General features: G+C 41.1%; 1 protein-coding gene across 1 annotated transcript in view; it reads left to right on the top strand.

Moving 5' to 3' along the window:
* Positions 1-11,654: 11,654 nt before the first annotated feature.
* Positions 11,655-15,205, top strand: part of ERCC6 (ERCC excision repair 6, chromatin remodeling factor) — a 48,039-nt gene continuing 44,488 nt past the window's right edge. The window contains exons 1-3 of the mRNA XM_084289920.1: positions 11,655-11,706; positions 12,311-12,744; positions 15,082-15,202. Of these exons, the coding sequence (XP_084146046.1) occupies positions 12,314-12,744; positions 15,082-15,202 (552 nt within the window). The 5' untranslated portion in view covers positions 11,655-11,706; positions 12,311-12,313. The remainder of the gene's footprint in view (positions 11,707-12,310; positions 12,745-15,081; positions 15,203-15,205) is intronic.

Raw genomic sequence — 15,205 nt, 5'->3', positions numbered from 1 at the left:
CACCCCTTCCTCTTTCTTGCTACATTGTAAATAATATTTGGCAGCTTCTGGAATGTAGGAAATAAAAACTTTTCTATGTGTGCTTATGAAAAGCCCAACAAATTTTTGGAACTTCTAACTGTATCTTGCCATAATGAAAAGCCTCTTAGCAGAGGCTATAAAGAGCCTGGATCTACTCCAGTGAAGTCTGTGGAAGGTTGCTTATAGAGTTTAACTATCCGGGATCAAATCTAAAAAGATTCATTCACACAAAGAGCCTCAATGAAGCCAAATAACTAGGCTTAATCTAGGCTGCCCTAAGATATTTCATTATAGATGTAACGAATTCCCTTTGAAGATAAGGGGATGCTTTAGCTGATGGACTTTATTTTTGCTTTGGGCTAGATCTGTGTAAATCTGGAGTAATGACATTGACTTCATAACAATCTCAACCCAGATTTACAGTGATGTCACCAGGAGCATCGTATGAGCCCTGGTGGATCAAAAATGAACACTGAACCTTTGAAATGAAACATAGTCATAAAGTAACAAATGGGAAGGTATTTTCTCAATTGCACTTGTGATTATTTCTAATTTGTAGTTAATTATTAATGTAGCCACTAAAGTCTAAGGATTCAAATAAATCAGCATAATTTATGTGAGGAGGTGACCATGGCTAATTAACTCCAATTGTTGGTGTGTTTTTCTTTCCTGGGTAACCAAGGCCTCTAATGTCTGGGTGAGCCAGAAAGTCTGGTCTGCTTTGATATTGTATAGATATTTGAAATTTGCAGCTTATTGAAGGGCCCACATTTTCTTTATTATAAGTCTTTACAATTCAAACACATCCCAAAATGAGGTGCATAGAAAATTACGCTTTTTCTTAGGTAGACTCAATATTTATTTCCAAATTATTTGAATTTTTGAACAAAAAAAAAAAAAAAAAAAAAAAAAAACACCAAAAAACATATGGAAAGAGAAAACTTTAAGCATAAAATGTCCATATTCTTGAAAAGTCTCTTCTTCTGAGAGAAAAGCATTTCTGAGATACCTTTTTTCCACTGGATTTGTAATGCCAAAGTGTTATGCCAACAGCAAATAAGTTAGGGTTATGCCATACTTTTAAATGTTATTTAATGTGCAATTAAGAAATCACTTCAGTTCCTGGCAAACTCTACTCATTCCTTTACAAAAGTTTAAGGCTCAGGGGGACCATTATCATAATCTAGTCTGATCTTCCACTAAACAGAGAGCCGAGCATCAAGGGGGAATATTTTGTTGATATCATTAGTAGTGAGGCTTTGTATACCCAGTCTGGACATTGAAGACTGCCTAGTGCCATTTGGAAGTCATACTATTCTTCTACTCAACCTACCAAACTTAATTGGTGGAGATTCTTACAGTAAATTTATTTACTCAGTCATCTTAGGAAATTAGACGATAGGGAGCTAGAATTATACAACAGAATAGCCATTTACCTCATGGATGATCTTCACCTTTTCACCCCACTCTAACTTGCATCAGATACTGCCTGCCATTAGATCATTGCCTCTAGAGGCATTTGATGGAGGTATGGTACCTTTTAAACCTCCCAGTACATGTAGTTAAACCTCTAGACTGAGTCCTCACTGAGGCTCACCTTGGGTCATTATGGCACAGAAGGCAGTCTACAGGGGTATTACTATTTCATCAGAGGTGTCAGTAGCCAGGACGTTTACCCAGATCCTATTTCAGCACTCAACAGACTCTTTGCCTCAGAAGATGTCATGGTGTCAGGAGATCCAGGGAAAAATCCAGAGCTGAGGAGAAAGCCAGCCTTAGAACAGATCACACAGGGGCGACACCAAACATTCTATCACAGACAAAAAATATTAGCAAGCCATTGTAAAGCAGCAAGACAGAAGATGTTTCCGAGTTATTCCTACAACTGATATTCTGGGCCTAGCCTGTAATCATGAGCTTTACAACAGTTTAATCAGCCTCTTGGCCTCATCATTTTCTAATTCCAACTTAATGCCCCCAGATTTATTTAAAACAGTCCAGCTGAAATGATTTTCTTGGCCTGTTATTTGACCATGTCACATACATTAAACCTGAGCCAAAGTCAGATCCAGTTCCGGACTGGTTTTAGGCTCAGAGAATGCTTGTGCTTTCATTAGATAGAACATTAACAACTAATAACAATGCAATAGTTTGCAATAACTAGTGAGATATTCAAAAACACAGTCACAGATGAGACAAAAGAAGAAACTAATCCTCTTGCTGATATGGGCTTAGAATTAATATAGTATGAAAATAGTTTGATCATCAGAGACATGCAGACTGATCCAAAATGCAGCAGGGTTTGTTTGGCACCAAGCTTCCAACTTTGACTTCTTCCTAATGAAAATCAGCATTGTATATATTATTGTATCTTTCCCCCAACATACATAAACTGATTTTAACCAATTTAAAGAAAAAAACCCTCTCAAACTACCAAAGTTCATGGGCCTCTGTTTTTGCAGCTCCAACATTTTTACTAAGACATCTCCTTCTTTGTGACATTTTAATTATTCACAGCACCAGGGCTCTGCAAGAGGAACATGCGGTGTATTCTCCATTTGCTCATTCATTAGTTTTAATTAAACCCTTTAATTTTATTTATGCTGTCATGGACTGATTAACAATTTGCAGCACAAACCAGGAAGTTTTAAACAGCACCTTGAGAAATCTTCCTTGCTCTAAACAGAGATCTGCTATAATAACTACAGGTCTGCAGGATTGTGTCCTGAAAGGGAAAAGGAACCACATCAGCAGCTTTCCCAGCGCAATTTTCTTTTAGCTGTTTAACAAAAGATATCTCAAGGCCTTGAGGTGAGGATCACAAATGATGAGGTGTCCAAGGAGTTCATCAGAATGAAACTGCAGACAGATGCTGTGCAAACTCCTTTATTAGAAGAAGTGGATGGCTGAGCTGGCGCAGCAGGATGCATCAGGAACAGTGGATGAAGCCCCACTTCAGCAGAGACTCAGGACATTTTAAGTGTTGCCAAAAGGACAAAGAGCACTGCCTGGAACTTGTTAAAGGATAAATTCATACAACAGCATAAGACACTCTAAGCAGGATCTTGATAGCTGTAACTTACACATTTTGTTATTCTTTTAAATTCCTGCCATCCATTTGAGGAGTCTGTAACTTGCACCTTCTGACAACAGACCTGTCTCTTAAGACCTTCATTGTAGTGATCTTAGAGCACCTGAACCCATCAGCATGTATGTTATACCTCACTACAGTTCAAAAGACTTAAATCCACTGAAAAGAGCTGCCTGCCCATATACTTCAGCACTGCCCTGCTCAGCAATTAATTCTGTTCCCCAAATCTCGTAGCAGCCCTTCTTTCAGTCTTCACATCTGTTCTCTGCTCTCTGGCCACATTTCCTTCTCACAGCTGCTTCTGTTCACATTTGCACACCTCAGCTCTGCCTCTCTTGCTTCTTCAATGGTGTTTCATCTCTGCTACCTGCCTGGAAATGACTAACTCACGGCACTTCTCTCCCCCTTTCCCTGCTAGGAATAGCTGTGTTCTCCAGCTGAGGGAAGGGGATATAAATGTAGGAGAATAAGAAAAAAGCATCTCCATTGAACAGAGATTAGCAGATAGTTTAGCTCCTGGGATTTTCCTACAAAGCTACTTCCCTTCCCCATGAACCATCTTTACTCCTGAGAATAAGAAGTGAGGGAAAGAAGACACAATCATACACCCTCCCCACCTTGGTGGAATTAACTTGCAGGGTTTTTAGCTACCTGTTCCCTTTAGAAATGCAACTTTGAACTCTCCTCTCAGCAAAATACATGCCTTATACCCACCTAGGTTACACACCACCACTGTGAAGCCCTCAGGTAAGTATTCAAATTTTTGTATGACCTTTTCATTCAGCCTAGCAGTATGCAGTGTACAGACAAGGAAGCAGTCCTGCTATGGGTGAGGGAGCCATGCACTATCTACCTCTTATATGGTACAGGATCCGTGCTGTAACAGGAGGAGGTAATAGGATGAAAGGGGAGAGGGAAAACCTCCTTAGGGACCACAATCCCCACCTACCCACCTCCATTAAGTCAATCACTATAATTTTACTTAGAGTCTTGCAATTAGGGAGAAATAAATACAGAGCGAGGCACAGGCATCTCATCTTCTTGGCCTCTGCTTTGAGTACAAACTGAGGCCAGACAGGGAGATCGGTTTGAGTGTGTCAGTGTAAAGTGAACTGAAACAACACAAGTCTTTATCCTCTGGCACAGCCTTCAAAATCCGCTCACACAAGAATTCAGCAACGAGCTATTTATAGAGGCTGAACTACCTCCAGGCCCTCTGCATATGGCTCTCCCGGGAGAGCCCAGCTAAGACAAAGCAGAGCAGGGCAAGCTGAATCTGCCTGCCTCATCATGAAGGTTGAATTTCACTCTGGCCAAGAGCTTTCTGGGCAACAAAGGAGGCCTCCCATAATGTATTCCAATAAAAACAGAGGCTTTAAAAAGAAATCAGTGTTTTGTTCCCTTCCAAGAGACATAAATCGTTGCAAATTGCGCTATTTTAGAAGCCTTTGCGATTTCTTTTAGGCGATGACTCCCTCTAGTGTCAAAGCAGGCAGATGGCCTCTATTGGGTCTGACTCCCAGCCTGGTTTTGGAGGTGAGACTTCAGAGTACTTGAGTACTCTGTACAGAGTACTTGAATATCTTCCTTCCCTTCTCTTCCTGACACCGTCTGAGAGTTCAAACATGGTCTCAGCATGTACTTAAAACTAATATATGTTCTCTTTTTATACAGGGCCTTAAAAAGTGCTGAGAGCTATAAAAGATAGAGAGCAAAGACAAAACATGAACCAGTGACCTGGCTGCAAGCTCAGGAATGTTCCTCTACAAACTGATTTGGCTTGGAAGTCACTTGATCTCTTCCCCTGCAGAAACATGCAGCCCAGATAAGCAAAAAGAAGGAGTTTTCCTAAAAATCTGGTACTCTTGAGAACTTTTGTTTTATGTCCAGCAATGTTTGTTGGTAACATACCCAGGAGGAAATACAGATGAGCAATTTAAGTAGGGTAAAGTAGTAGGAGAAACCCTGACTTCTGGAATTTGTTCTCACTTGCAGTCATGAATTTTCCAAACTAACAATGCATTAGAAGCAGATTTCTGCAATTCATTTCTTAAATACACCACAGTAGGAAGAGGAAGGAGAAAAAATAAATTAATTAAAAAAATAAAAAGTTGTATTTCTCTGCAATATAAAAAGCAAAAACTACTGTGCTTGCCAACTACACAATTATTTTCAAAGGGCTTAGCAGCTCTCTTAAGTTGATATATTAGCTTTATTACACTGGCGTGGCTCTGAGAGATACTTGCCACTCAACTTGCTGGTACAGAGATCCAGATGCTTTATTACTGTGGATGGAATTCCCATTTCTGCCAATGCTGCCAGCAATTCTGTGTCCTCCTGAGAAGTAATGCAGCCCCTAAATCATTTATTATCTATTTCCATCACAACTCCACAGTGTTAGCATTTTGTTTTAAAAGTGTCAGTGGGCCTCAGTATACAGCATTTTCACCGCTAGAACAGAAACCTCCTAAGGTGTTGGCTCAGACCCACAGCTGATAGTTCATCAAGCAAGGACTGAAAACTAGAGAAGCTAAACCAGTATGCACTAAAATCTGCCACCGACATCTGTTTGAAAGAACAGTGCTGCCTTTGTGTGCTAGGATACTCCATACCTGCCTAACTGAACCCTTTAGCAGAGTGTTGGGATTGCCAGCTTTTAAAAGTAGTCTCTGGAAGGACAAGTGTTCCCAGGTGATCATCTCAGCTGCAGTGGCAGCATTTCTAGGAACACGCACAGCACAAATAACTGCTCAGAGAAGTTCCAGCTGGAACCATGGGTGTCTGTGCCATTGAAGATCTCTAAGCAAGTAAGGGAAAGTTCGTCCCCCTGAAATTCATTGTCAATATTTTACAGAGTTGCATTTGAGATTTCCTTCAAAATTCCATTTGAGTTTTTCCCTCTACTATTTTTTAAAAGGCCAGCCTTTCATTTAAACACACTTTTTTTTTTTTTTTTTCTTTTTTAAATCTGCTATGTTTCAGGCTACTTGATGTGTGTTTTTCATATCAAGGGGAATTAGTCCCTAGAACAACTTACCAAGACATGTAGTGGATTTTATGTTGTTCAGTGCATTGAAATCAAAATGTCATGTCTTGCTAAGCCATGTGTGCTACCTCCACTCCAAGACACAGGCTTGATGTAGGAATTACTGAGTGAGAATTTTTGCTGTGTGTCATAGAAGAGGTCAGAAAAAATGATCTAATGGTCCCGTCTGGCCTTAGGCTCTATGAATCTATCAATAAATGAAAATCTTAGGCCTAAGCACTCTGGGACAAGGAAGGTCTTTAAATATTTAGCAAAGCACTGCCACCACTGGGACTGCTCCATAAATAGGAGCAGCAGTCACATGCCTGAGGCTCAGCCATCTCAGATCACCTTAATGCATGTATACAGTTGTGTGATGACAGCTCAAAGAAAATGTTCAAATGCTGGGGTCACAAAATTCTGAAAATATAGAGGTTCAGATTAAATTTTTATTGGCTGGTCAGTCAAGCCTTTCTGTGTGGTGGTTCCTTTGCAATTTATGGTAGTTCATGTACAGGATTTCCTCAGAACAAAATAAATATGTCCCGTCCCAAAGTCCTTCCTTAGCCTTCAGTTTAGCAAAATACATACTGAAATCTGTGAAGGAAAGGCCTAATTAAAAAATCAAGAATGATGATTTGGCCAAGTGTCAGCAGGGTACACCCTTAACAGCATAACCAGACCACTTTGGAACCTGATAGAACCATCTCCTGCTAGCAACCAGGGGTTTATACACGGCAGGTTATTACTGGGTATGTTGGGTACATTTCTGGGATGTGTATACAGGCTGGGTGGCAAGTAGGTGGAAAGCAGCCCTGTGAAGGAGGGCTTGGGGGTACTAGTGGATCAGAAGCTCAGCATGAAACAGCAACAAACACTTGCAGCCCAGAAAGCCAGCCGTATCCTGGGCTGAATGGCCAGCAGGGCCAGCAGGGTGAGGGAGGGGATTCTCCCCCTCTGCTCTGCTCTTATGAGACCCCACCTGGAGCCCTGCATTCAGCTCTTGGGCCCCCAGCACAAGAAGGACATGGACCTGTTGGAGTGAGTCCAGAGGAGGGTCACAAAGATGATCAAAGGGCTGGAGCATCTCTCCTATGAAGAAAGGCTGAGAAAGTTGGGATTATTTAGCCTAGAAAAGAGAAGGCTTTGGTGAAACCTCATAGAGGCCTTCCAGTAATTAAAAGGGACCTACAGGAAATCCAGGAAGGGATACTTTATCAGGGAGTGTAGTGATAGGACAAGGGATAATGGTTTCAAACTAAAAAAGTCTAAGTTTATATTAGATATAAGGAAGAAATTCTTTACTCAGTGGGTGGTGAGACAGTGGCACAGGTTGCCCAGAGGAGCTGTGGATGCCCCATCCCTGGAGGTGTTTAAGGCCAGGTTGGATGGGGCTTTGAGCAACCTGGTCTGGTGGGAGGTGTTCCTGCCCATGGCAGGGGGATTGGAACTACAAGGTCTTTAAGGTCCCTTTCAACTAAAACTATTTTAATATTCTATGATTCTATGTTTCTTATAGTATTGCCATGCCATGATTCCCAGGATAACATTCTACAATAGGAAACTGAATAAAAATAACAAAAATTAAACCACCGCCCCTTTCCATCTCATCACTGACAATAGACTACAGAACCTGTTTTTTCATTACCCAGTTCAGAATCACAGAAAAAATATTTCTTCCTTTCCAAGTTATTATTCTATTTGTGCTTCCTTAGAAGCCTGGTTGCTTGTCCTCACAGACCACCATAAGTGACAGCTGAGCACTGAGCTCTTGCTTGACAAACTCTGCCAGGATCCTTTCCAGCCAGTAATCCTGCAAAGCTGACAGAGAGGGAGGAGGTCCACACAGTCTAATTTGCCAGCCGTACTAGTTCAAGTAAAAAAGCATAATTACTGTATATCAAAAGCTGCCAGAACCAGCTCCAGCAAGGATTAAGTGTCATCATTAATGCTTTCATGCTAGAGGGGTGAAGATTTGGACTACATTAACAATATTTAAAAACTAACCAAACAAGAAGAACTTGTCCAGCCCAAAAAAAAACACAATACCAGTGATTTAGCAGAGTAGCTAGTCATCTACATGTAAAAAAAAAAAAAAAAAAAAAAAAAAAAAAAAAAAAAAAGGTAGATACAATGGAATCCTATAGTAAAATACTGAGAAACATGAATGCATGGGACTCCACCAGCGACTATGTGAAAGGATTAGAAACCATGCATGTATACAGCTGACAGCAGAACTGAACTTCTGGTTCATCAGAGGATAATTTTCTCTGTGAAAATGACTACATAGGAAATATAACTTCAAAGCCATTCTTTTATATAATACAGATACTGTATTTTTTAAAAAAACTTTTTTAGAGGACAGCTCCAGGAAATAGCTGAGGTTGGGTTGGGAACACATTAAAACTATAGATCTCACCTGCTTAGGCAGAACTATGTGTTAAGGTAAGAAAAAGAAAGGCATAGTGTTGTAAATGCACCAGGGATGAACCACCACAGAATGAACTTCAAAGGTCTATAGGAATCTATCCTTTCCATGACTTTAATGGAACCACATTGATTTTCAGCTGCTGGGAGGCTTGGTTATGGCAGACTTCAGTCAAACAGACTATATACACACCACTAGGGAGCATGACTTAGTTTACAAAAGACTAGTTGCACAACAGGTTTATTAATATGCTTATCATTAATGTCATTGCCAGTGTATATGGCACTTCACAGACTGATGACAGTGATCAGTCTCTGCCTGAAAGGCCTGCTACATTTTTATACCATGGTTTCAGAGCACTCTCACAAAGACCATATATCCCCTCACTTACAGAGCATAATAGTGTTCTTCATGAGCAAGCTCTACCAGGGATGTTTGGAGTCCTAGTCAGGACAACAGCATGCAGGGATGCAAGACACAGACTCCTGACGGCTCTTGAACAGGAGACATTTATTGCCCTTTTTTACTACTACATATACTTTCCCCATAGCCCCACGCACTGTCCATGTGCCTAAATCTGTCATACAGTTGGTTAGAGACCCTCAGACAGGCACCTGGAGCCAGCCAGCAATTGGCCACTGCCCAAAGCTCATCTTTAACACTGTAGCCAATTTAGTTTATCTCGATCTTGCTCAAGTTTTTGTTTCTACCGCTTGTTTCCTCATTATCTCTAATTCAGGGACATGTGAAACAGTGCAAAGCCACCTGCAAATTCCTTTCCCACAACAGCATAACTGTTTTGTTCTGCAAGTACCTGCCTCAAAGCCATAGTATTTAATGTTGGATTATAGCCTCCCGCTTCTGGACTTAATACTAACAACATCAGCAATCCGTTAATATATAACAAAATCTTTACTCATTTTCCTCTCAAGCTTAAGAAAGAAGCAGCTCTTCATTTGAAAACTCCTCTCCTGGCAAATAATACAACACTCTTATTTTATTCTTCCACAACAACTTGTCTTTCCCCCCTCATTAATCAGTTTCTGGAGAACTGAGCCTATCCCTCCATAATGTAGTTTAGTTTTGACAACAGTTTGATGTTGCTCTGTCCTTAAATGTCCCCCAGTTGCTGCCTTTCTCACTCTGCTGGAAGACTTTGCACTCCACATTTTCAGTTGTTTCAGCAATTACAAAACATGATTCCTTGTATTTAGAACACAGCAAAAAAGGTTAAAAATAAGCCTCCTCATTCAAGTCTTTAAATGCTAAGTAAATAATTTTTGCAGTAATAGCATATTTCAGAGCAAAAGAAATAAAGGAGTATTTAAATTAAGCACTTTATTATTATTATTATTATTTTCCTGCTGACCTTTCAGGTCTTGGCATTATAGACCTTAAACAACTAGTTCTGTGTTTCCTTGAGAATTCTGGAGATTGGGGACAGGATGGAATAAGAGAATAGAAGGATGGGAAAGGAACATCGTCGGTCAAGGACTTGTAATCTTTGTTCAGGATAAAGCCGGGCCAACAACAACTTTGAGAGTTATTCATTCAAGCTTGACACCAGTGGCTACAAAAAGAAATGGTTTAATTTCATAGAGAGCGGGCACGTGGAAAACTCAGATGAAATATTTTTTATGCAGCTGTCAGTGCTAGTGATTTATGAGAAAAAGCAACAGAACTCCTACTCTTGGAGTTAACATGTAGGGACTCTGTGGGTGTGTTAGATATGCAACAAATTTGTCAAGAATGTTTCAAGGATATTTGAAATTCTTGAATCACTTGGCACTTCATTTATCAACAGCTCCATCAATGCACTGTGGAAACATGGCTGAGAAAATGTCAGACAACAATTGCCTAGAGAGACTAGGACTTTCCCAGTACAAGAGACATCGTGGAGAGAGTCCAGTGAAGGGCCGTGGAGGAGATGGCTGAAGGACTGGAGTATCTCCTGTGCGGAAAGGCTGAGAACTGGGACTGCTTAGCCGTGAGAAGAGAAGGCTCAAGGTTGACCTTATCGATGTGTACAAATACCTAAAGAAATAGTGTAAAGAAGACAAAACCCAAAGTCTAATGAATGAAATCTTCTCTCCCTGTGCATCCTAACCTATGTCCTTAAGCATTCATGATTAAACAACATTATGTCATCGTGCACAAACATGACTTTTGCTGCTCCTGTAACTACTGTGACATTTCAGTCTTAACAGTCTTCTACATGCAAGGTAACCAATCGGTAAGAACCAGGATTTGTTTGGATCAAAGGTGCACTATAAATGCATTTCCAGTACTGGACAAGCTTTCTTTCTCTGTTGGTGTGTAGCATTTTGTTGAAGTTAAGTGTGGGAAGGATAAGGCGTTATGACTTACTTTTACCCATGCCCTGAACAATTTACAAAATAGTATTTCTTTAAACATCTGCATCATTTCAAGTCACTGCAAAGCGACGACGGTAAGTACACACGGAGCAGGGCAACTAACAGGCAGGCGAAGAAAGGAACTCTGTGGTGAATCTGAATGGCAAATTGTTCCCTGAAGCTGAGTTCAGCTCTAACTGCTTCAGTATGTTTTTACAAAAGTGAATAAATAAATATCCAGATCTACTACATATTTGTCCTTTCTCAGTTGGCTCAAGGCCGAGAGCAAAATAAATATATATATGAATAAATAAATCGGTTCTGCTGGCCAAAAGAGGAGGAGCTGGTGCAGGACCTTCATGGCACTGCAGTGGGGCGTCTGAAGGAAGGGGAAAGAATGGACAGAAAGCTCCATGAGCCTCCCAAAAGGTTCTTATTTTCTGCTTTTGTCACTGCCAGAGAGCCAGGGAGAAAATGGAAGGGCACGAGGAAGATGAAGGACATCTCCCCCCACAGCAGCTCCCCAGAACCACAGCGCAGGCGCAGGCGGCCGAGGAAGTGACGGCAGAACGGCGGCGCGGCGGGGGGCGGGCGGTGGTGGCGGAGCGGCGGCAGCGGGGGAGGTGAGCGCTGCGCCCGGCGGTAGCGGGGAGCCCGGCGGGGGTGGCGGGGCCGGGCCGCTGCGTGCCCCCGGGAGCCGGTAGGAAGGAGCGGGGGGTGGCCGCGGCAGGCCGGCTGCACGGGTGAGGTCTGCACGCAGGTGAGTGCAGCCTGCGCCCGCCCGGAGGTGAGCACAAGCGCGTCCTGGCACAGGCTGGAGGGCTCCGAGCAGCGGCAGCGCCCGGTGCCCCGGTGCCGGTGCCGAGGTGCCCCGTGCCTGTGCGGGCTGCAGCCTGCGGCAGCTGTCAGCGGGGCTGGGCTGGCAGGTGCCCTGCTCGGGTGTTCAAGTAGTTTCTGTGTCCCTCCAAGAGCCAACTTGACAGTTTTGCCATTCCATCCCCCTGATAACTCATGTTAGGCTGTTTCATGGACTCAGTAAACATCAGCGGGGTTGTTGTTGTTTGTTGGTTGGTTGGTTGGTGGTTTTTTAAACTACCCTGTCTCACTCTGTTTTGACCACCTGTGTTTTTGTTTCTGGGGTACGTTATGTTGCACGTGTTATGTGGTAGTCTGCTGGAGCGTGACCGTTCAGGCAAGACTCTCATCACTCCCTGGTAAGGGAGTAGTAGTTGCAGGCAATCTTTTTGTCTTAGTACCAGCATTTTTCAGGACTGTCCCGTGTTGTAATATGCATATTGTTTTGCTTCTGTTTGGTCACAACCTTTGTGAGCAAGTGTGCGAATGTTCTTATGACAATGTGGTTCTTATCATTCTTTGATGCCTTTGAACAGAGGATGCCAACAGAAGACAACCACCTAGCAGACAGTATTCAAGAACAAGACACTGGTACTACTGTAAGCAATAATCACCTCCATAATGCTGAAGAATCGGGAACTGAACAAGAAAATGGCATGTGCAACAGCGAGCTGGGTAATAGTTCTGGAGTTCATGAGTCTCCCAGCCAGCCATCCACATCTATGGCAGGTCCTTTGGAGGTGCCCAGGAGAGGACAACCCCTGTTACATATCAACAGGCAGCAGATTCAGTCCGTTTCTTGTAGCGCACAGGCTGCTGAACTCAAAGGTTTAGGAGTTGATGTCTATGACCAGGATGTATTGGAGCAAGGAGTTCTTCAGCAAGTAGATAATGCAATTAATGAAGCTAACAAAGCAACAAAAATAGCTGATGCTGAGAAGGAGTATCAGTTGGTGCTGGATGACTTAAGGTAAGCTTTGTGTCCTTACTTAAACTTCTTTTGTGTTACTGGTAATCAAATGAGGCTCAGTGTTTCATGTTTTTAAAATTGGAACATAAAAAGGTTTTCAAAGCACTAGATCACATGTACTTTTCTGAGTTATCCACCTTTTGGAAAAAAAAAATCACATCAGAACAATGAAGCATGCGCTTATTTGACTCATTCAGTCATGCATCAAGGCAGTAGGGGCATAAGACATAGAGCGCATCTCCTTTTTCTGCTTTGTTGCCTACCTTGCCAATATACATGTCTGTTTCCTGGCCAGTGAAGGGCTGCGTTATAGTCTGTTATTCAAAGTTATATTCAGAAAAGTACCACTTCTTCAATCCTGCACGCTTCAAGTAGTTACTTGCTTCTGGTTGTTTTCTGTAACTTGCTACAGTTATTTTCCGTAACTTGGATGAATTCATAACGTCAGTGTACTGCATCTATGACAACCTTATCACAATTGTTTGCAGGAAGTACTTAAGGACACCTTCAAATAATCAAACGCTTAACTAGGAGCCACAAATCTAATTAGCTTATCCAGTTATTGAAAGAGCAATGCACAGCACCGTTACTCGATATTGTCCTGATTTTCTTTAAAAAGTGTCACCGAAGTTTTTTTCTTATGCCTTTATTTTCAAAGTCCATGTACAGTCTTGAAATTAGATTTACATGAGGATGCAAATGGTTTGCACAGACCTGCAGAACCTCTGCTTTTCCTCAAAATCAACTTCTGGACTTGCACTTTTCTAAGGCAGAGATACAGCTGATCTGTTGAATAGAGGGACCAACAGAAGTAAAAATGTGAGTAGAGCATGATAGAGTCCTCTAACGCTGAGCATTTTTTTGAGTAGTTGGTAATGATTTCATAGTAGAGGCAAAATTTGTGTGAATCTCATTGTGTAAGTAGATGAAGAAGAAGAAAAAAAGTGGTTGAAGTTAGAGTTAAATCCCACAGTCCTGTTAAATAAAGCTTTGTGGAAGAGTATGGTAGCAGTAAGTGGCAAGAGACCTTTGGGCCAAGGAAGCAAAGGCCAATAGGTCAGACACCATCTGCAAAAGGATGCTGTACCTAAAAGCAACAAACAAGAGGAATGAGGAAGGGAATGGTATGGTTCAGAAGTGTTGAAGGGGAATGGAAGGCTGAAGGTGTGCAGACAGCACTGATAGCTGGCAGAACACACCAGTCCAGATTATAACTGAAGAGAGGTAAGCGATCTAACAATTAAGAAAGCTATATAGTTCACTTTTTTGTATACCAGGGGAATCATGGCTGCTTTACAGGTGTTCTTAAGTTTTCTATGATGTTTTTCATAACTCTTTCAGATGCTTATTTGTATATCTTTGTTAAATATTCTGCTGTTTCAATCAACAAGCACAGATTTATTGCTTCTGACAGTGGGGGTGGTACCTCATTCTTGCAAACAAATTCAGCAGCAGTAACAGATTATACTAGATTTTAGTATGTGGTTCAACCAGAATTTCCTGTTGTATGGAGAAATATGGAAAATGGTTATGCATAAAAAAAAAAAAAAAAAAGTTTAATGTACATGTGCTGTTAATTCCTTGAGCTAGTTTGTCTTCCTGAAACTGTATAGGTAAAATAAATTGTCTTCCTATATAACAGCATGGAACTGTTAAAACAGGTTTCCAAAATGAAAGCATAGTATTTTCCATGTAGATTATTTTATGGTATCATAGAAGCATGTAGGTTGGAGAAGACATTCATGGTCATCAAGTTCAATCATAACCTGACCTACTGAGTCCCATCACTAAACCATGTCTTTCAGTGCTACATTCACAGTATCAGGACAATGCATGGAGTGGAGGAAACGAGCTCCAAATCCAACTACAGAATTCAAAAATTCATTTAATATGAAGTACTCTCATTGAGAACTTCCTGAAGAGTAGATACTACACTTGATCTTAGCTGGTTCTGCACCACTTCCATGCCTGGCACTTGTCCCTGCAACCTGTGCTTTACTGCATTGTAATTTGTTTATCTTTAATGATGAAATCAACCACTGTCACTTCCTTGTGAGCATTATCATATTTGTAATTCTGAATACTAAATATTGCAGTGGTTTGTCTTTTCTTTTGAAATTTTAGTATAAGCAAAACTTTGTTTATGAATATTTAATGATGTTTAAGTTCTTATAGTGTTCCATGTTTCTACTGATGTTTAACTATAAGATGCTTATTTAGAAACCTACCTCTAGTCTTTTTTAAATCTTACGTTAAGCATTCTGGAATTGTTTTAATTGAGAATGTTGTATTTTTCTTTAGTAGAGCTGAATAGTACATTACAATCTTGTTTTTCAGATCATGCACATCATCTCTGAAACAAATAAATAAAATTATTGATCAACTTTCACCTCAAGCTGCCAACAACAAAGATATAAACAGAAAACTAGATTCTGTGAAACGGCAAAAATATAACAAGGTG

This window comes from Netta rufina (assembly GCF_964035555.1).
Source record: "Netta rufina genome assembly, chromosome: 7".
NCBI classification, from domain to species: Eukaryota; Metazoa; Chordata; class Aves; order Anseriformes; family Anatidae; genus Netta; species Netta rufina.
Note: the sequence above shows the minus strand (reverse complement) of the source record. Positions and strands in the feature narration are given on the sequence as shown.